This window comes from Gasterosteus aculeatus, chromosome 1 (genome assembly GCF_964276395.1).
Source record: "Gasterosteus aculeatus chromosome 1, fGasAcu3.hap1.1, whole genome shotgun sequence".
Taxonomy (NCBI): Eukaryota; Metazoa; Chordata; class Actinopteri; order Perciformes; family Gasterosteidae; genus Gasterosteus; species Gasterosteus aculeatus.
Window position 1 is genome coordinate 13,008,976 of NC_135688.1, and position 22,380 is coordinate 13,031,355.

The following is a 22,380-nucleotide window of genomic DNA, read 5'->3' on the forward strand; positions in this document are numbered from 1 at the left end:
GTCGCGCCATGCAACCACATCCTTGCAGGCGCATGGTCTCATTATTCCCAAAGCTACCTCATTGCTGTGTGTAGCCTTGCAGCTCGGGCCCAGTCGGATGCGTTGTAACTCCTGTACCCGACAGGGTGCTTATGCAGTTGCTCAACAAATGTAAAACTTACAAATTTGCAATTCCTATTTAAAAAGTATACTAACGTGTTGTGGAAGTGTGAAACACAGTAACTGTAGATCCAAACTGGTAGCTAAATCTGGAACATGTGCAACACAAGTGTATGTGTTTTTGTTTGTGATCCCTGACAACAATGCAATAAACTAAATCTCCCTGCTTGAATTCATCCCACACTCTTGTTTTAGCTACGTTTTGGATGGACCGTTAATGTTCGCAAATAGACTTTTTTTTTAAACCAGGGATCTTACCGGAGTGACTAAATGGTTGAAATAGACTTTGTGGCTTTTGTATAGATGGCAGAAGAAAAATGAATGTGAACATTATTCATTCATCAAAATAAGTTGCTGAAGGATTCGAGGTTGCAGCTGTATTTCAAAGCGGTTTCTCCCAATTTCCTTACTTAACCCCCACCTACACACACACACACACACACACACACACACACACTACCACCTTGTTTCCCTCCATAGAATGCGTTTATTCTTTTCTGTATTCTGATGCTGGAGCTGCGCACACACACACACACACATATGCAGGCATGCTTGCTTTGGTGGGCCGGGTCAGGCACTGGTGCTGGCTGCGCCGGTGAGCCGCTGCTAGAAACCAGCAGGGCAGAGAAGGTGCTCTGCTAGAGCCGTGCGGCTTAGAACAGCGGCGCCTTTTGTGTCTGCCCGTTTCTGACGGTTATTTATAAACCCAGTAAACCCACTGCACATTCCTTCCTGCCGCGGACGCAGGGAGAGCTGCCCCTCACCCGCGTGCGTCCTTTGTTTCTGCGCGCAGCTCCAGCCTCGAACTGCGGAGGAGACGTTGCGGATTGTGACGTATACTTGAGTCTTGATGTATGAAAAACCCTTTCAGTGCAGATTTATTACTTGTTTCGGAATTCAATTTCGCTCCTGGCTGTTTGCATTTTTATGACCACTGCTTGTGGTCTTCCATGACTCATATTAATGGGACGGCCTTAGTTTAATGTTGGCCATTACAGGAGTTGACTACTTTTTGAAAAGGGCTCATTCTCTCTCCCTCTTTTGGAGTTTGTGGAAAACATTATTCACATTTCCCTGGACAGCTTTTCAAAACCAGCACGGCACAATAATGCATTAGGATGTCGTTTCCTGTGCAGCTTTGGGCTGGATGACTTGATACACTTGGCCTGCACCGGTTTCTTTATTCAAGATGCACATAAAGTCCTTTAAAACACTGCAGTCACCGAGGATGATTTGTGGATTGTTTGATTCTCAGTCCAGCAGCGCAGGAGGGTCATTTAAGGTTCGTCCTCTTCCATTTTGTTTCGGGCTGCAGTTATGTGCAGGTTTCCTGTAACTGGGTCCAGAGAACTGTTGGAGGAAGTCCAAGCACGAACGGACACCCTTTCGCCAATCCCCACCCTTTGAACCAGACGTCCATTTTCTACTGAGATTCCATGAAGTAATGGTTACAAATGTTGTAGAAGCTGTAAAATCTCTTTGTTTGTTTGCCCTTTGTATTGTGCTTTCTGGTATTCATATCAAGTGTGTTTTAAAAAAAAAAAGAATGAACCAACATTTGAAACCAAACACCACACTGAGCTTCTTAACCTTCCAGTCTATTGGCTGCACTAAAATTAAGTACAAATCTTTGCTTTGCTCTGTTTGGCTTTAAAAACATTGTAGATGGGCTGTGATTAAAAGAGGACAGTCTCCATCTCGGCCAAGGTAATCGTATGTTTGCAGTCATGGGAACATGTTGTTTGAGCAGCTCGCAACAACTTTTACTTTTACTTTTAGTAAACCTGCAGTGTACATTGTGTCTCAACACATTGCTGTGGGATTGAAGCTCGATTTGTGGTAGAAAATGAGGCGAGGGCAAAATTGTTGTTTGATTAGTGTAAAGTTAACACTAACCGCTTTGACGCAACTATTTACTTTCACATTACCACTTGACTGTAATTGAAGCATACTTGCAGAAGGCGATGTTTCGTCCAGTGAGGCATTCAGGTGTAATTGGAGAGAAGACTAGTTTTGAACCACAAGGTCCGGCTTGTACCCAAAATCAAGGAGTTTGTGCGACAAGTTGTCCGACCAAAATAATCCGCTACATTGAACGGCGGAATTTACTTGGTGGTTCAGATGTTCACAAGTTCTAAAAGTATTTGTCAATAATTGTGTGTGTGGTGGGCGGATGTTTACCACAATGTCAACCAAGGCGCTTGAACTTGAACACACTTGTTAAAAAGAGCGAAGTGGTGAGCAAATTCCATAACAAGTAAACGCAACATCAAATTAATCCCTCTCATTGTACACTCACTTGTATCAAGTGTGCGTGTCGACATCCCATTGAATCTTGGTAAGATTCAATGGATGTCCTCCATATCGAAACTACGCCATGGTATGAATTTACACACATAGCTGGTGCAACAGGCTACTGGAATTCAAATGGTATTTTAGAAACAAGAAATCTGATTATGTCTGCCGGCTCTTTAGTCGACCATTTGCCACATTAAATCCACGTTAAAACCTCGTATTCTTCCCCATATTGTCCTTAACTTCCTGTCCCCGCTGTAGGTCTTCTGAGCAAGCATCCGCCGGCTGATATCGGTTAATGTTCGGTTGATTTTAATTCTCTTGAACAGCAAATAATGTGTTGCATTGCGCGGGGAGGACCTGTTGCCAGAGGATTACATCATCTTGTCTTAGAAAGCCCTTGAACCGCTGAAATGAGATATCAAGAGTCTGTAGGAAGCCCAAGGTTTAGCAAGGGCTGGCGATCGCTGCCTGCATCCGTGGGAGGCCTCAGATCTGTATGTCAGGCCCGTGGACCTGAATGACAAACACACCGCTGAGCGCACACTTTCCTCTGATGTCGCACATGTTTTTGATGCAGTGGAAGCTTCGAGCTCAGAAGCTGGACGGCACTTCTTTGTGACTGGAAATCCCTTGGCTGGGAAATTAAATAATTTTTATTCTTGGCTTTATTTCAGTTTGACAGTCTTTACAGGTGTGTGTGTGTGTGTGTGTGTGTGTGTGTGTGTGTGTGTCTCAGAAAGAGGTCCTCTGCATGGGACGGTGATGAGTGGGAAGATCACTGCGTGAAGGTTTTTCTCTGTTCAGGTTTAATTTAAGGAGCTGGGATGGTGATGTCGGGGGAGTTGCTTGGAAGTTAGGCGTGAACAGATGACACGAAGGCCAAGCTGTTTCAACCGGGCTATTACAGGCCTGACCTTTTGAACTCTTGCTCCGCCCTGTCAGTCAGCCTTCTAGGGTGACGTGACCCTGAAAACTGACACTAATGGCTCTCTGACTTCTCTCTCTGCGCGTCCGTCCCAGCCTTCTTTCATCATCTCTTCTACCGTCGTTTTATGGCTTTTGAAGATTTTGGTTTACAAGACCTGTTCTACAAATACAGACGTGCATTTTCTTCTTCCGCGTAACACACGCTTTGACAACAACGTGATTTTGTAAATTGTATCAGCTCTTCAAAACAAAGCACAAGACATGTAGTAGCCAGACAAAAGATACGCACAACTGTTACTACACAATCATGAGTGGATCTCATGTTTGAGTCATGATTGATGATGAGACATAATTTGTTATTCATTTTTGTGGAAGACAAAAGCAGATGGATTCTCATGCATTGGATGAGCTTCGCTTTAAAGCTACTATGCTAGTTTGAATGGATTTTTTCTTTTTTTCTCCATGGCGTTTATTGAAAATGAACTTGTTAAGACAGGTACATAACCCATCAGTATGAACATGTCGTCACATTTATTTTCTTACATTACGTATCATGTTTGTGGTATTTTAGTCTTGCTGTTCCAGTTTCAGCCCCCCCCCCCCCCCCGAGAGAGGCTGGAGGATGTTGTTAGAGAGGCTCACTGCGATGCCATCACAGTCCTGACCTTAAGTATCTAGAAAACTGATGGATGTTTGTTTTGAGGCTCCGCGGGGGTTTGACTCAAAGCTGCATATCAGACCTTTTTATAAGTGCTTATGGGGGGAGGTGGGGGGGAGACATGGCTTCAGGTCTTCTGGCTGAGCGCCACAGCATGTTCCAAGGACTCTGCTAATAACAAAAAGTGACCTAGTCTCTGCTGCAGAGGCTCCTGAAGTCTGCAGTACTCTGCCAGGGCTGAAGAGCTGAGGCTAGCCAGATCAGTAGCATCTTTTAAACCACGTTTTAAAGCAGAGTTCTACGGGGAAGACTTTTACAATGTGCTTTTATGTCTTTTATTGCTGTTCCAAGGCTGCCTGTCTCCTCTCAATTCAGTTATTTTTTCTGTCGTCTTTTTTTCCTTTTCTCTTTTCTTTGTCACTAATCTTGCAAACCTGCTTTGTAAGGTACTCTGGTTGAGGTAAACACCGTTGAATGGTATCCCCAGTGTCCCAATTAAACTATGGGAGTCAAATGTAAGGACTTTCAAACTGTCAAATGCTATCTTGATGTTTCCTTGCATAAGTTACACGCCATAATTAAGTGGTTATTTAAAATAGAGTAAAAATGGATCAAATGGATGTTTTTGTTTCCAGTGCGTGTGAGTGTGTCCCAGACTTGACTGATATTTGATTTGAACTAAATCTGTACCCAAGAGTCTCTGGCCAATATATGCAGATTCTATCGGAGAGCAAGCTTATGGGAGTCGGAGTTTGTCTGTCGCCCCCGCTGTGCAACGTAAGCTGGCAGAGGAGGAGGGCGGGTGGCTGAAGGAAGGAGTGCTTGTGCGAGATACGAAAAAGGGTCCAGCTGTACAACTCCGCCATAAAAAGGCAAGGGGCCGGTCTGCAGCCGCGGCCAAACAGATGTGACTTTTAACGAGTGTAAGACTAGAATAGGAAACGGGCTAATAGATGGTTATAAAGTGTCACCGTGTAACCAAATGTCACTGCAGACACGCATGTGGCTCTGCCTCAGGTAATAGGCAGCCCATCATGGCCAAAAGCAGCAGAAACAAATTGACTTAGCGACTTAGCTTTTGTGTGTGTTCACCTGCTGGGGCCCAGTCTACAAGTGCTTATTAATGAGGCAGAGCAGACTAATGTTGTTATTGTGATTAATGAAGCTCCTTGCTTGCTGTGGACAGCACATTTATGTACATAACATTTTATTCCGAATTGAATGAACAATTGAAAAAGCTAAAAATCAATGCACTAATGCTGCAGCATTCGTGCATTGAAACAAATTGGAAAGCCTTGGAATTGGTACTCTTCTTCTTCTTCTTCTTCAACTGTAAAATTTCTTTATCTGAAAAAATGAAGTCCTTTTCATTTAGCTTTAATCTTCATTAATAATTAGACCGACACAATGTAAAATGCAATGAGCTTGTTGTTGGAGTGCGCAGGTGCCCTATTTTCGCACGTTTTTGCTGTCCGAGGTCTTCATCTGCTCAATGATGCTGGACACAGTGATGTAGCCCCAAATTTGAATAGCATTATGAAGCGTGCATGCTGGTGCAAACCAGCGGCCTTAAATGTAAAGACGAGTTCCGAAGATTGATGTGAATGTATTCAGTATTTGCCTGATTATGCACAAACTGCTGATAATGTGTCTGAAACATTCCCCTCAAATGTCCATAAATATTAATGTCTCATGAGGGGATCAGGGAGTGGCTGCAGCACAAAACACAGAACTGCCGTGAGTTAAATGTGGGGTCAAACGAAGGGCCCCCCCATCCCCACCCCCTTCACCGCTGAAAATCAAGGAACCTGGGGTGGCAGAGAAACTGCTTATGGGTAGAATTAATGCCTAGCTAATGGAGCACATGCGTAAAAAGTTGCTGATGTATGTGTTTTGTTGCATTAGTAATATGTAATTGCTTGGGACAGAATTAATGAGGCTACAGTGTTTTTCCAACACGTATCTTCCTTTTATTTGGCGCCAAAATCGCTCCAATATGTGGTGAATTACAGTTGAGGGAGAGTTGAGTGTGCTGGATTACCTTTTGGCAAACACCGTGAAAAAAAAAAATGGAAAAATTCAGCAGGCTTTCCAAGTCATGAGTTTGCAGATAACCGAGTGTTTAATGCCAGGGTCACACTAAGGTAACTGATAGAGCAAGAGCAGCTGGTCCAGAGCCAGACCGGCTTTCTATCGTCTGTCTGTTCGACCCTGCAGGCCTTTGCTTGATGAACTGCAGGATCACGATGGTGTTGAAGGTGTGAGTCACCGCACACTGAGAAAGCATGACAGAATATTCATATAGCCACCTATTGTCAACCTCAACGCTGTGTACAGCAAAAACAGTGAAGCATTACTGCTCACTTCTTAACTGATTGACTTACAGAGATTTGCCCTGAATAAGTAAGTTACCTTGACTACACTATGAGTATTGTTTCTGCATATTTTTGGTTTCCATAGTTATGCAGATGTGTTTGAAAACGGTGTGGTATTTATTTTTCGTCTAAAGAATCCAAACAGACAATGTAGTTCTTCAACAAACCTCTTTTTACTTTTAGGCCACTCTATAAAACAATGTTTTCTGAAGTATTTTCTAGCACCCTGCTGCTTCCCACTTGGTTATTACGTACAACAATAAAGCGTGATTAAATTGGGACTCTCAAACACGTAATACACAACAAATGGCTTCTAATCCCCTGATGATGAAACATCAGTGTCATCAGCTGTATTTTATTCTGTCCCTACGGAGATGCGTTTTTTTTTTTTTTTTTTTTGATAATGTTTCTTTAGCACGCATGGATGAATAAAGTGGAGGGACGAGGCATGCAATTAAAACATTTTCCTCATTAGTGTGGCTCCACTGTGTGTGTGTGTGTGTGTGTGACTGAGCGATAAAGAACTGTAAACCTAATGGGAGGGAACCAGAGAGGAAGAGGAAGGCACAGTGGTCTAAACACCACTGGAAGTGAAGAATACACCCCCTGCTCTCCCGACCTTTGGCCTCGCCGAATGTAGGCCTCCTGGGCAGCCCTCGCCTGTGGAGGGACAATGCTGCAGAGACCTATTGAGCTCTGGCTTTTTACTCCCTTACAATCCCCCCCCCTGCTTTTGTTACACCGGGTCCTTTACGGCAGAAGAACATCTCGTCGTACAGGGTTCCAAGTTTGGGTTTAAGAGCCTGTATTCAGGGGTCGCTTTTGTGTCTCCACACAAGGCTTGAGGGGGGAAAACACCCACACACCTCCCCCTCCCTCCCTTTTTCTGCTGGGTCATTTCCCTGAGCTTAAGCCCTCTGACATTCTGGCACCTGTTTTCCGCACAAAACCGTTAATTTATCACTGAATTATTAACTACGAGCCCACAATGTGTCTGGCACTCGGTGACTCTGTGTCCTGACTTCATGGGGAGGGAGGTTACCGTGGCAACGAGGGGGCCTCTTTATCGAGGAGGGGGAAAATGAGCAATTTAGCCCGCATATCCCGCCTGCGTTCGGGAGAAAACCTCCACAAAAATGGCTTGGCCAGACGATGTTATAGGATTAATAAAATACACGAGATTGGCGGCAGCATTTTTCATTGAGAAGGCCTGATATCGAGAATCTGCGGTGTTCTTTTAGGTCTGCAATTTTCTGTGGTAATGCCTTTGCCAAACACAATGGATGTGGAGTGCAGGATGAGCCTCTGTAATGAGCTCAGTGGAGTAGGCTGGAGTGACTGGCCCGTACATAATGGAAAATGCACTCAAGGGAAGATGGAAGTGGTCAGAAGATAGAGAAAGCGGGGAACATTGTTTTTTTTTAATTTTTTTATAATCAATTGATGCAGAAGTTTAGGAGCATATTTCATGCATTGGTTCATTTAATGCAACATGATCTGCACAGTGATGCATATTGAGAGGGAGGCCGGTACAGCATTGAGAATGGCAGCGACTATGCAGCTGTCCCAGTCTTGGAGATGTGTACTTCCCCACGGCGGTGAACACTGTTGACCAGGTAAAGCGATAGTTTGGTCAGAGCAGCACACACGCTGGCCGCCGCATAGTGTTTGCTGAAGTATGTCCAAGAAGTGGGAGGGAAGGGCTCCCCTTGTAGCCATGAAGAGCGGCTACAGGGTTTTGAAGTGGATACAGGCAGTTACTGAGAGGCTCCGGAGCAGAGGCGGAGGGGGGCGGGTGGAGCATGGAGGAATGTAAGTCAACGCCGGCTGCAGGGGCCCTGCCAGAAGGGAGTTGCAGCAGTGTAGCAAGAAGATGTAGAGCGCTATTAATGAGTTAGACAGGAGGCGTTGGTTTCTCGTCCGTCTTCAACCAAAGAAGAGAATGCCGAATGTTTGAACCTGAAGGCAAGCGTGATGAAGGAACTGTTGATGCTAAAGTGCACCAATATGTTGGTTTGAATCAATTTGCAGTGCATTTATCTATGTTGCACAGGGGATGGCACATTGTTAATGTATTTATTTATTTACATTACATCTATAGATTTCCCATGGGGATCTGTCCGCAGCTTCTCTCAGTAAAGGACAAATGTCTTGTCATTTTGATGGTATCATGTCTTGCAGGGGATGATCATTCAATCGGATGTAGAACTAGATCGCATTTTCCCCCTTTTTGAAGATTTTAATTAAATCAAACTGGGACATGGTTTTCCCTTTTGTGTCCCTCGTGTTTTTTCTCAATCGGCTCAGTGAACTGCGCCAATAGATTCCTCTCGACATGGATAAAAAGATTATGTCAGACCCATTTTCGTCCAAAAATATAGTTGCCGTTGAATCACCAGTGCGCAGTTATGAATTGAATACTTTGTGAGTTTAAAATCCCTTTCTTTCATAAGAATTGGATCCTTAACATTGGTCCTCTCTTGTTCTGAAGGGCGATGGGAGAATCGGGCCGATGCCTCGTCCCTCACACAGTGAAAGCCCATCTGTGAGGAGATGGTGCTCGAACAGTGATGGGGGAACCGGGCTCGTTGGCTGATGAAATTCATTCTACTCTAGTTCTCTCAACAGGGTGACTCTCACCACGCCAAAGCCCACGTCCACCGCTTATTGACAACGGCTCTATTTTACTGCAGACTGGAAGGTGGTTTCTAAAGTTTTTAAAAATTTAGCAAGTGTAGAGTTGTAAAAACCTTTTTGGCCCTTACATCAGTTGGGGGGTGGGGGGTTTCTCCACGTAGGGGTAACCACGTTGACATAAAGGGCAACTGAGCAATGAGGCATGAAAGCGATCATCACACATGGCATTTAACGTATACATCTGGTTCACTGGAGGGATTTTGTTTATCTCCTTTTTTTCCCTGCACTTTCAGTCCACAACACACTAGTAGTAGTCATTGATCGCATAAAAAAAAGCTCATGTCTGAAGATAAGCAGCATATCCTTTGATCAGTGAGGCGACGCAATTTCAACCTTGGTATGTCCCTGCCCTCTGATCTACTGGCCCCACTGATTTGCTCTTCTTCTGGATATGGATCCGCAGCCATGCGTGATCCAATTAGCATGACGAGCACTGGGCGTAGTGTGAGGCTAATGTCTGCATGTCAGAGAGAGCTAATGGATTGTAAGTATGGATTTCCAGCTCTCCCTGGAGCCTTAGCCGTTGGTGGGCTCTCCACAAGGGTTATTGGCGTCTTTAAACCGGTGCGTAACGATATAGCCAGGCCTCCTGCTCGGCTATATGGTTACAGTCTGTTGATATTAATAATGAATAGAGACCCCCTTAGAGAAAGCCGGGGATGGTTACATGCAATCCCGACGCAGTTTTCTGAATTGACCCGCTTTATTGAAAAGAATGTTACTTCAACAGAAAGAAAATAAAAGCCCTTACTTGCATTTTATGTTATGTTTTTGTTTAGAAAATCTTAACAGTATTACTTGATCAGTTTTAATATGAGGATTAAAAAAGAAATCATTCCAAAAGTTACCAATTCATCTGGAATGGTCCAACATTCAAACTCTTATTTATTGTCTTGTTGAAAGTTCGATAAGAAGCTTGATACTAGCCGAACATCTGTTCATGAAAAAAGAAGCTACAGCCAATTAGCTTAGCATAAAGACTGAACAAAGAACCACAAGGCTAGCCTAGGTCTGTCAAAGTAATAATGTCTAACTATTAGCATTGTACCAATCAAATCAATAACAAGTTGCTGGCTGTAGCTTTATTTATAGTGCAGAGTTCTGTTCCAGACTAATAAAACTAGACAACAAAAATATCCTCAACATCACTTTCTACCGGCTTTTTTCTTTCCCGAGCCGAGGGCAGATTTGACAGTCTGATTTAGTGGGTTTTTTCCTACCAGGCCACATGTTGTATTTATTGTCTCAGCTGTAATGGACAGCCAGCGGCGCTCGACAATGAAACCGTGTTTTGGGGAGGAAATGGATCGCTGTGGCGTGCGCTCCTCATGTTTTCTATCTGCGAGGAGGACCGCTATTCTGAGAGCTATTGTCCTGTTTCAGAGGAAGATTTCAGGATTTACAAGTCCAAAGAACATTCAACGCTAGGCTGTGACCAGCGTGTGTGAGATTCCACCCTTGCGAGCCCTGAAAGCCGCTTAACGTTTGTGTGCGACAGACGTGTCGCTTTTGTAGTTACAAGGTCAGGCCCCCCCTCCCCCTTCCCCCCCCGCACAGCCGCTCACTCCCTTCAATGAAATCATATTGGGCCTTTCATTCTAAAGGCAGCTATAAACCCTCGAAGGATTTTGCGTTCGTCACCACGCTCATCTGCGGCCAAATCACCGGGCAGACATGATTCGCAGATGCAGTGAATTAGTGGCAATACGAAAAAGAGGAATTGCTTCCTGAGGTTGATGCGCTGATCTCTCAGCTGCTCTCCCGATGCTGCAGCAACAGCGCTTTGAAACAAATTGGAAAGCCTTGGATTTGGTACATCATCTTCCTCTTTAAGTATCAATTATTTTAAAATGCTCTTGGAGGATGAACACGAACATGTAGTGGAGTTTCAGTTTCTAACCTGATTGGCGGCATTTATACATAACCTCAGCGTGGGTACATCAGGTCCTTCACATGGAATACCTTTCTTGATTTTTAGTGAGAGTGCAGAAACAATCCTCCAATTGCTCTTTTTTTTTTCTTTTTTTTTCTTTCTGTTCCACTGTTGAGGCCCTCTCACTCTTTTGTGTAAATCTGCCCTTAAATCTCACAGCGACGACGGGAACAGACAGCCCGAGCGAAATGGCTGCAGTTAAACCTGCAGTTAAACCGATTCGGTGCCGGGGCACGTTGACTTTTTTGGAGACGGTCACAGTTAACGCCCGTAAACCTCATCAATTTGTGAGCGGAGATTGAATTTCCAGAGCAGCGTGGAGCGTGTGGTAAAACTGTTGACTGTGGCCGACGCTGAAGGTTGCTTTTGAGGGACTTCCAGACCAACGTAGCCTGGAGGCTCCGGGTTGTCTTGTCCAGGGGACCTTTTCTGCCCGGCTGTCGGAACAGGCGTGTGGTGAGGAGTGTATGCGTAAAGAGGAGACTCACAATATGAGTAAAACATACAGCGTGTTCAAGCTTTCCTCCCGCTTATTCAGTTTGCATATCAGTGTCTGCGCACGGCTCACTGTTTTCACAAAAACGTCAACCTGTAATCAAACTCCAAGACATGCAGGTCACCGAGCCGCAAGAAAAGCTGTGCTCGCTCCATTTAGCATGCAGCCAGTTACTACTACTCTATTACTACTCTACTAATACTAGCATTATTTTTAGGGGCTGTCAATAGATTAAAACAATTGACTAATTAATCGCACATTTTGATATTTATTAATTTCGATTGATGGCAATACATGTTGTTACAATGTTGTTTTTAATGAAAAATAAATGTCTACTTTTAAAATTTTGTCTTTAGAAGAAAAACAATATATACACTTATACACCCAAGCGTTTGTATTTTAGTTTGTTTAATTGTCAATGTTATTTTTAACACAACTACATACATTTGATTTGGAGGCAGAATTCCATCGGGTGGAAGGTGTTGAACTAGCGACTCTTCTTGCCGTCCTTGTGCACTTTGCTTTCAACTCCATCATTTGATGGCTGTGTTTGAAGTGCCAACAACGTCCCCACATTTAGCCAGGACGTTTACAAACCACGGTCTTTTAGGGACACAGTGGCGGTCCTCTGCAGAATAACGTTTAGATTCCGTTGAGACGGAAGTAGCATAGTAGCTAGCTTAGCAGCTAGCTTAGCCTAGCAGTGCTTTAAATGTTCCGTGTGACACTCGTCCCCGTTCTGTTCGACACGTGGAGTAATTCCTCTGCACAGTTCTCCGCTGTATGACTCGCCTGTTAGTTTTACTTCCAATGCAAAAAGCTCTGTCTTTATGTAACTGAATGCAGCGAGCGGCCGTTTCGTTTCCGTGGTCAACTTCCGGTTTGTAAACAAACGTACGTCAACTACTTTAAAATATTTTGTTGCATTAATCTCTGCCACATTAATCGCATAGATTAACGGGTTTTTATGTTGACAGCTCTAACTTTGTATGGATACTTAATAGTTTGGCTACAACAGGTAGTACATTGAACAATGTTAAAAGTGTTCATTTGACACACAGAAAATCCTAGCAGGTGTGTAAGTCAAACAGGGGGTCTGCATCGTTGTGATACGGTGTTTCTCTCCTCGGCTCTTCCGGTATTGATGTCATGGCAGGGATTCCCCCTTTCTTCTTCTTGCGGAGGCGGCAACATTGCAGGGTGCCGCATTTTGCTCTTTGCAAACTGTGGCTATTTTCCATTCGCTGTGAATGGAAAATTCAGATTTGGGCTCGATCTGCTCTTTTGAAGAGGAGGACCACACTGATCGCTGAACTACATGAATAGCGTCAGTTCGTGGAGATTTTTCTGACTGTAAAGGAGCTTTTATGAGGTCGTTTTCACATCCGCTAATTTATTATGATTAAGGCCAAGGGCCCCTCATGAATGTCTATGGAAGCTCAATAATTCATTGTGTTACACACTAAGGATTCAGACACTTCTTCTTTACTGCAGAACAAAGTTTGCTCGTATTCATGACACATTAGGGACTGTACGAGTTTGCTCCAATTCAGCCTTGTTTTAAAGCGGAGCAATGTGCTTCTCCCCCTCTACTAGTTCACCTCAGGGCTACTGGCTTTTTTTCATTCTACCCCCAAGCCTCCTTTTAAACAGAAGAGTGTTTGTCCTATGAAACCTATATGGTACTCTGCGTTTTGTTTATACTGCAGTATTTCAGGTTAAAGTACTACACTGCGTTACACTGACGACAGACTTTTAGACTACGCATTTTTCCGGCTCTGAAATTGTATTAAATGTTGTTGTTTTTTCCCCCAACCTCTCCATCCTTTTCTCTCTCCAGATGAAGCTGTGGAACAAGTACAAAGTAACCAGTATCCCATCTCTGGTGTTTGTGGACGCAACGACGGGGAAGGTGGTGTGTCGAAACGGTCTGCTGGTGGTCAGGGATGACCCCAAAGGTGAGATCGGCCAGCTCTGCAGGCAGATACACACACACACACGCACTTATGGTGAATTTATAAGTGAAGGCATCAGCCTGATTTAATTGTATCCCTTGACCTCAAGCTCTGACCTTAATACTCTATTGAGCCATTAAACACAAATGTCACAGTATAAAGAGGTAATAGACTTTTGAGAAACCTTGTGAGTAACCTCTGAGTAATAAAGATTGGACTAATAGAAATATATAGTAAAATTCCAATATCTATTGCATTATATCATTCCAACGAGTGAGAAGGATAAACTTCTAAAGCAAGACCTAAATGAGAACAGAAGTTGCACCTTCATACACGCAGACACCACACTTTCTCTGTAATGAGTGTGATGAGTGGGAGTGGAGATATACTGCAGTGCCACAACTATCGGCATTTGGCTGAAACATTTTGCACAAACTTAATTTCCCCACCTTTCGGTTTGTGTTGATCCCGCCTTAAATATGGTGCTGCATGAATATTATACCGTGTCCGTGTCTTACACTCTCATCTGCAGACCCTATCAGTTCTGCACTTTGAAGTGGAGACGGAGAATTAACGAGAGTGAGCATGCCTTCCTCTCCCTCTACAGAGGACTTCCTCTGTGGCTGTGAACATCTCAATATTTGAAAGCGGTGCCTCTTCACACCCTGGTTAATGAAAGCCAGCCAGAGCCTGCAGAATTACCTGTGATTCATCAACTGTTCTTTCAAACTACATTTGGCAATAAGTGAATATGTGCACAGTCACTTCATTATGCCTGTGCTCACTTCTTTTAACTGTACATCTTGATCAGTTCATGTTCTTTTGAGAGGCAGACTAAGAGCAGTTGCTTACATGAAAAATCAATTTGGCTGCAGAAGATTCTGTTTGAAAGAGGAGTAATGCAAAGTTGACCGTACATTGGGGACTGGGAGGGGCGGGTGAACCATTCAGGGCCTTTTACTCTCGATGAAAGGCCGGACTTGAGTGGCGACTGACTAGCCTGCAGCGCAAAGATGGAGTGCACTTTAATAATTGGGACAACAATAAAAGGCTGTGTCAGCGCGTTGGAGATGTGTCAGTCCTGGCTAATGAAGCCCTAGACAACCATGCGCTCAAAAAAAGCCAATTATGACCCGGCTATTCAAGATTTTATTTATGATTACCTCCCTTTTTAATTTGGCTGCACCAAATGCATCTCTTGAGCTTGCCAGTAACTATGAGGACACGGTGAAAAGGAAATGTAAGTGTGAAAGAGTAGGGGGGGGGGGGGGGTTCTGGCACAGTTTTGTTTGCTTGATAGGCATGGCATAGGCAGTAATAAAAATTAAAAAAGCCATAAAAATAAAACCATATTTTAAATCCAGTGTGTATTTTGGAGCCCATTTGTGAAAGGGGGGGGAGAAGCCTGTAAATAACGAATACATGAGGACCCCACATGACTGATTCAATGTCAATTGAGTTAATTGACAGAAAACGTTTTCTGGCTATGGGTTACACGCCACGACAAGGTGGTGGATAGCCGCATTAACATCTACTTTATGGATTCCAGAAATATTGTTTTAAAGACACATTGTTTCCCCTGAGGATAAAATGTTATTGTTTGATCTCCAGACGCTCCATCACCGGCTCAAATGTTTTTCTGACCCAAAATCTGTAAAACTAAAGTTCTTTTTTCTCAGCTAGACTGTGAGATGGGCAGACTGGTAAACATAAGGCGCGTGCACAACATCAGCATGTTAACGTTGTCATTGTAAGCACGTTGGTATACTTCTATCTGTATGTTCAGCTGCACAATGCCGCCAACCTGTCAGTCCTGTTTTCTTACCCATCTTTTTCAAATGATTTTCTGCCTCTTCCCTTTGCACCCCCTCCTCTTTTGTACCCTCTCCCAGGCCTGGAGTTCCCCTGGGGCCCAAAGCCATTTGCGGAGGTGGTGGCAGGGCCTCTGCTCAGGAACAACAGGCAGACAACCGACAGCAGCTCCCTGGAGGGACACTATGTGGGAGTGTACTTCTCCGCACACTGGGTGAGTACGGGGCACAGAGAAAAAGAACAAAGAGCCTCTTTTTTTTAAACATGTTTCTGGCCTCAACTCTTATCAGAACACCGAAAAACATGGGCGAGCAAGGGCACCATCAGCCGAGCAGGAAGGGACAGCGGAAAGTCGAGACTGATGAGAGAGCGCAGCAGGGTGGAGGCGACTCCTTTGTGTTTGTGTGTTTAAACTAGCTGTGGTTGGATCCTTTTCACCTTTCATCCTTTCCCCACCACCTCTTTTCCCACCCCACTGACATCATCTCTATTGTCTCTTTGGGTGGTGGACCCGCTGATAGCCAGCAGAGGTCACGCCTCAGTGATGCACGCCAGGCATTATGTCATCAGTCGACCGTTCCTGATGAGATGCAGCGGCGGCTACTGAGGCCAGTCGGCACAGCAGCTGCCAGAGTCGCGGCCTCAGAGACCGGCTCTTCGTCACGGTGACGCCTGAAGGCTGGCGCGAACCCCAAGGTCCTTACGAAATTGGGACCAGTCACAAAAATCATTTACAAGAACATTTTTTTCCACACAACATTCCCCATAGTTACTCTTGCAAGTCCGCCCACTAGTAAAGTGATTTTAAACAGTGTCTAGAACGTGGCCGTGGCATCTGTTTACACGCTTTCATTATTTATTTCATATTTTAATGACCCGTGGCAAAACATGACCCGTATTTCACTTATCTGCCTCCAAGGTGAGGGGCTTCATCTCATAGCAGTGAAACTTTAGTCAGACGTTGGCAAGAAAAGTCCAATTGGGACAGATTCCTGAAGCTTTAGCATTGACCCCACATTGTGCAAACTATGACATCGCAAAACTATTATCGACTAATTTTGAGCCTTTATTTCTACAAGAAACCCGAGAAAGGAGTCAATATATTGTAGATATGTACAATATCAATATTCAAAGCACATTTACATTTATTTATACACTAATACATACATATATTTTATAAATGACCAATTGTGCTTGTATAACATATTTGGTACCAGATTGAAAATATGGACAAAATGACCAAATAGGTTATGGCATTTCTAATCTATTATTCATTGTAAAGCACTCTAAATTCAGCAAATATGACCTGTGATGCCGCCTTTCAAGCCAGAAAAACGAGTGTGCGAGTGAAATTTGTTGTTTCTCTGCAACACACTGCAGAGACCTTAGAGCAGGTTGTACAAAAGATGTTGCCACCCAAAACATGACTAGCATAAGTTCCTTTCCTTGTCTCGTATAAATACGCCTTGATGTCCTGCTCCAAAGAGTGTTTTCTCTCCAAACACCCAAAACAACAGGTTCTGGAGCTGGTTTAAGACTTCTATATTTGAGAGAAGCTTGTGGAAAGGTGAATGGGAATACCCAAAGTAGTGGAAGCAACCAGTCACATGTGTGATCATATTTACTCACTTTTCTCTCTCTTTCTCTTTCTCTCTCTTTCTCTCTCTCTCTCTCCGTTAGTGCCCCCCGTGTCGCAGTCTGACCCGGGTGTTGGTTGAAACATATCGAGCTGTGAAAGAGTCCGGTCAGAAGTTTGAGATCGTGTTTGTCAGTGCTGACCGGTAAGAATCACAGAGGCAGATGAGATCATATTTGTACGCAAGACACAAATGGCGTCTTTTCTTTCTTCGGCTGTTAAAAACTGTGGCGTCGCCGTGTTCCCCTCTCAGGTCCGAGGAGTCCTTTCAGCAGTACTTCAGCGAGATGCCCTGGTTGGCGGTGCCATATTCGGATGAGGCTCGGCGCTCACGACTCAACAGACTATATGGGATACAAGGTGAGCCAGCTCAACCTCGTGAACGTTGTCTGACCTCTCGGAGGGTGGGAAGAGCGAGTGTGGATGCATTATTTCTGTCAGTTCACTCACTTGGTCATTGGCTCATAGGCGGACAGCTTCCTGTGATGGGCAGGCAAACAGAAACTTGGATTTGCCCCACAGCCTTTTTTTTTTTTTTTTGCTACGGAAGCCTCTTTGCCTGCTTGGATGAAGTTAGCGAGAGCTGGCCAAAAGCCTCTCCGGCAAAGTATGTGAGGAATGCAGGCAAGACAGCACTGCGCCGCCCCCCCCCCCTTCTCCCGCATTTCAAACCCTTCATGACGGCGTTGACCTCCGTTGACTTCAGGAACACACTCGCTCAAGTACACTGTCGGCTCTCTGATGGAGCTGGTTCTGATGGAGCTGGTTCTGATGGAGCTGGTTCTGTTAACGGAAGGGTGGTGAGAGACGATCACATGGGGGGGGGCACAAAAGCTGACAGGCAAAAGCTTTGCAAAACTGTCCAAAAACATGTAGACGACAAAGAAGAAATGTCAGTGGGAGGGAGCAGTCCGTGTCATGCGGCGGTAATCAACACAAACGTCCTCAACCACCTCTGACTCTTTCGCTCGTCTCCAGCGCACTTCTTTCCTCTGCGTCTGCCACTGACTTCACCCCCTTTCCTCCCTCACCAGGTATTCCCACGCTGATTCTGTTGGACGCAGAGGGTCACATGATCACGCGACAGGGCCGCGTGGAGGTGCTGAACGACCCGGAGTGCCGGCTGTTTCCGTGGCACCCTCGGCCCGTGCTGGAGCTCAGCGAGTCCAACGCCGTGCAGCTACACGAGGGGCCCTGCCTCGTCCTGTTTGTGGGTGAGCTGGCCCTGCGTTTTCTGTGTAATCGCTCTGCTGTCATCTCGCTTTCCGGGATTCCGTTCCACTCATCTGTGCGTTTTCCCATCTTCCGGCTGGACCTTTTTTCTCCAATGTTTCAAACCTCTTTCTGTTTGGTTCAGACGCAGAGGAGGAAGGTGAATTGGAACCAGCCAAGGAGCTAATTCAGCCAATAGCGGAGAAGCTTATGGTCAAGTACAAGGCAAAGGAGGAGGAGATGCCGCTGCTGTTCTTTGTGGCTGGAGAGGTGAGATGAGACACTCCGGACAACGCAAATGCGTATAGCTGAGATGTCCAGCAACTTATTTGTGAGTGATTGTGATACGCTTGGCAAAGTGCCTTAGTCGTGACTAATGGTATGCTGACCGATACATGAGTTTTGAGGCTGATTATCTTGATATTTCATAAACATGTACTATAAATAATAAATCCTTTTGTTAAAGAATCTTGACAAATAGGGACCCTTAACAGTGTCTGGCCGACAGCGCTTTAGATTTTTAGCTGCTAAATCCTCAATTGAAGTAAGCAAAACGGCAAAGTTAGAAGAAAACTATCAGCTAAAACGCGCCACAATTTTCTACGGAAGGAAAATGCAGAGTCGGGGGATTGGATTTTACCACAACGACAACCGCTTTTCAAATGAGTAGAGGATCCATTGTTGAAATATTGACTTATAGCCAAGTTAACGTTGGTTATTAAAGAAATCTGAGATATTTCTACCGCGGGACACCTTGCCGTTTAAAACTAAGCAAACTGTAGTGAAAAACACTTTTTTTACGCAACACTTAAGTCCGACATAGCCAATGTATTTCTGCCTTTGTGCTTTCAGCCTACATGTAGGATACTGATACCAAATATCACTCGATATTTTGCCCTGCAGTCGGACTCAATCACACATTGGAAGTCCCTCCTCAATTTTCATAAGCCCAACACTCAGCCACTGTTGAAATGACTGCATCAGAAGCCCGTAGAGCCTCTTGAACCTACAAGAGTGACGCTTCTATCTATGACCCAGACTTCAACTTGGTGACTATCATAACTGGTCATAGTGGCCCAGAAGGCCTTCTCCTGTTGAAGTAATCCTTCCATCTCCAACTTTTTCTCCTGGCGAGTCCTGTCTTACTTGGAAGTTTTCATAACCGTTATCTCCTTGTTGTTGTTCCGCCCCGACCTTTCCGGAGCTGATGATGATGATGGCGTTCGCAGCAGCGGCCGACATAATCACCACGTTAGCTGCCTCTGCCCAGCTCCCTCGCTATCTAGCCTCCACCTCCCCGTCCTTCCAGCCCCAACTGTCCAGGTGTCTGAGAGGACAACGCTGGTCTCTCGTGTCACACACTGAAGCAGAGCTCCGGTTTCGTGGCCGTGGGGCTGGCACATGCGCCAACTATCTGACCCCGCGTGTGTGTGTCTGTCCAAGGCCACTTGTCAGCCTTGACATTCCCCTGACATGCACCCACAGAACAAGAAAGCCTTACAGAGTTAAACATGATCGCGTTTCATGTTCATTGTGTGTGTGTGTGTGCCAGTATTTATTTGACTTAAGACAAAGCTGCATTGTTGCGCTGGTGCTGAAAGTGATTCAACAGTCTAAGTGGACTTTGTTTCCCTAGTGGCACACATGCAAAGACGGATCATTTTGCATCCAGGCAGTGCAGGTAGTTTCCTGACTTTTGCTCGAACGGCTATCAAATCACCAGATTTTACTAGGATTCGGGGTCCGATATCCTTTTTCCCGTTTGGTAGCAATCAGGGAGTGTAGCGTCCGGGCTGCGGCTCTAGGCCGGGGTCAGCCCCCGTAGCCCCCGTAGCCCCCGTAGTTCCTTGCCAGGCCAGCTGCTGGGTTTTCTGTGTCCATGAGGCTGCAGTTTGTTGGCCCTCAGGAGGGAGGCCGGGCAGAACAGAATGACACAAGATCTTCTTACCGGACTAAAAGTATAGGCATGTTATTAATGCAAAATCAAAGATCTTTTTCGTTGTGCTGTGTAGGTTTTTTTTTTTTTTTTTTTTTTTTTTTTGCATGAAATTTGGCGACAAAAATCTAAGCAGTCGTGCATTTTTGTTGTGCATTAATATTTGATCTCAGGAAAACCTTGCCTTTCGTTTTTTACTAAATATTTGAGCACGCAATCATTATTATGAAAACCGAGTCCTCCACTCTGTCCTGTCAGCCTGTCAAGTGCAACTTGATCCAGGATGAGGAAATTAGTGCCAGTGATTCTATTTTAAATTGGATTTTTTTTGTATTGCTTCATTGCATCAATAACTGATGTTTTTAGCACCACAAATTAAAATCTGTGTTGGTGCTGTTTGCTAAATGTTAGCATATTTAACACTTAACTAAATGGTGAGGAAAAAGATAAACATGACACCTGTACAGCCTTAGAGACCCAATCATTGCATGTAGAGATTTAGTGTTGTTTAATTAGAAATGCATGGAATGTAGAGAAAACCATAACAGTTGCATGATTTGTATACACTTGTGCAATTGCTGTTGGGAATATCCCAAATTCCCCAACCATGACTTTTTCCTCAAGCCATCCGAGCTTCCCAGTGAGACTGATGCAGCTCAGAGGCCGGCGGGGAGGTTTGTTCACCATTATCGGTTCGGGCCTTATCGGCTGGCCATCGTCTGTGAAATGCCACGGTGCATCGATAATCGGAATAAGCCTAACGCAGCTTCCCCACACGGTAAACACACGCTAAGCCTTATCACAGCTGTGCGTGCGGGCTGTAGCAGAGAGGCCCTTTTTGTCTTTTTTTTTTTTTGTTCTGAGCTGCATGGGGGGGCTCTGGAGTGGAGCAGTTTACACAAGCAGGGAAGGCACACAAAAGAGGATGCACGACCTCCTAGCGGCGAAGACTGATGCGGAGATTACATCTCATATCGTCGAGGCGCGGCCATGGTAACTGATTGTGGAATGTCTCTTTGTGGTTTCCCTTCCACGCGTGCCCAGATCATCAATAATCTACACTCAGTATGACATCAACCGAGCCTGCAAGGCAAAGCTTCCCTTTCCAGACAGACGACCGAGCAGTATTTCACTCGTAACGACGTTGTTCTTGGTGGCAGGTTACGTCTGAGTATTTAGTGGCCAACGTACGGTGATTTAAAATGGGCTCCGTTCGGAGTGACCTACAAAAAAATACCACACGGCTACTCATCTCTTCGTTGCTCTGTTAAGGAGAGGTCACATCTTGGCACACTTATCCTTTTTAGGTAACCGCACAGCCGAGCTGTTCATTGAGCAAGAGTAGTTACAGATTTTTTGCTAGCAGATAAGACCCAACAAAGGGCTTGAGCGTCATGTAGCAAGAAATCCATTCAAAGTCGCTTTGTCTCGGACTTTGTTTTGACAAAACTCACAGTGGCACATAAATGAGTAACAGTATTAACATCAGAGGCATTTCCGCCATTAGTCCAACTCTTTGCTGCAGTGCCACCCGCTGGCCTTTTCGTGTTTAGTTTTTGCATTTCAACCTAATCTTTTCCATGTGAAACTGTAATCTCTGCGAGTCGCTCTGAGCCAGCGAGCTAAACTGAGGGGGAATCGCTCGTAGCCGTGCACATCCAACGAGTGAACCCTGTGACCTTATAAAGCGTAACACCTCAAATCCGTTTGACTCGTGGAAGGTACGAAGAGAAGAGAATCTGTCTGGTAGGAATGCCGAATCCAGAAGCACGCCCGGCTGGATCTGAATTACAAAAGGGTGGGATTTCTTATTCAGTCTCCAAAATTAATGGTCCTTTCAAGCTTGTGTGAAAGGTGCTGCCTGCTGCTGATTTGTTCTGTAACCCGGGGCTACAGGGGTTGTAATCCTGGCTTGTTGAAGGGTGAATGGTGACATCGAGCCTCAGGCGGCAAATGTGTGAACCCTTGTTCAGATAGCTGCAAAGTAAACAAAAAAAAAAAAAGGGTGGAACGCCCGCCAAATCCCGCAGCAATCTATCTGTAACAAACTCCTTCACACCTCAGCACGGTTCTGCAATCAGACTTGTATCTGATGAGGTACTTTTTGAAAGCGGCGGGGGTGTTGTTGGACCCCACACGGGAAGGAAGCGTGGCTGCGATCCCACACTCTGCTCAAGAAGTGGGCATTAAAGAATGTGCCAGGCAGTTCAGAATTGTATGGTTTGATTTATGTTGTGGTTTAATTGAAGTAATGGTTCATGCCTAAATTGCCAAAGATAAAGTCGG

The 22,380-nt window shown here is 44.9% G+C and overlaps 1 protein-coding gene across 1 annotated transcript in view; it reads left to right on the forward strand.

Moving 5' to 3' along the window:
* Window positions 1-22,380, forward strand: part of nxn (nucleoredoxin) — a 43,409-nt gene that overhangs the window by 19,251 nt on the left and 1,778 nt on the right. Inside the window, exons 2-7 of the mRNA XM_040191970.2 lie at window positions 13,384-13,501; window positions 15,391-15,524; window positions 16,991-17,091; window positions 17,200-17,306; window positions 17,981-18,160; window positions 18,304-18,428. Of these exons, the coding sequence (XP_040047904.1) occupies window positions 13,384-13,501; window positions 15,391-15,524; window positions 16,991-17,091; window positions 17,200-17,306; window positions 17,981-18,160; window positions 18,304-18,428 (765 nt within the window). The remainder of the gene's footprint in view (window positions 1-13,383; window positions 13,502-15,390; window positions 15,525-16,990; window positions 17,092-17,199; window positions 17,307-17,980; window positions 18,161-18,303; window positions 18,429-22,380) is intronic.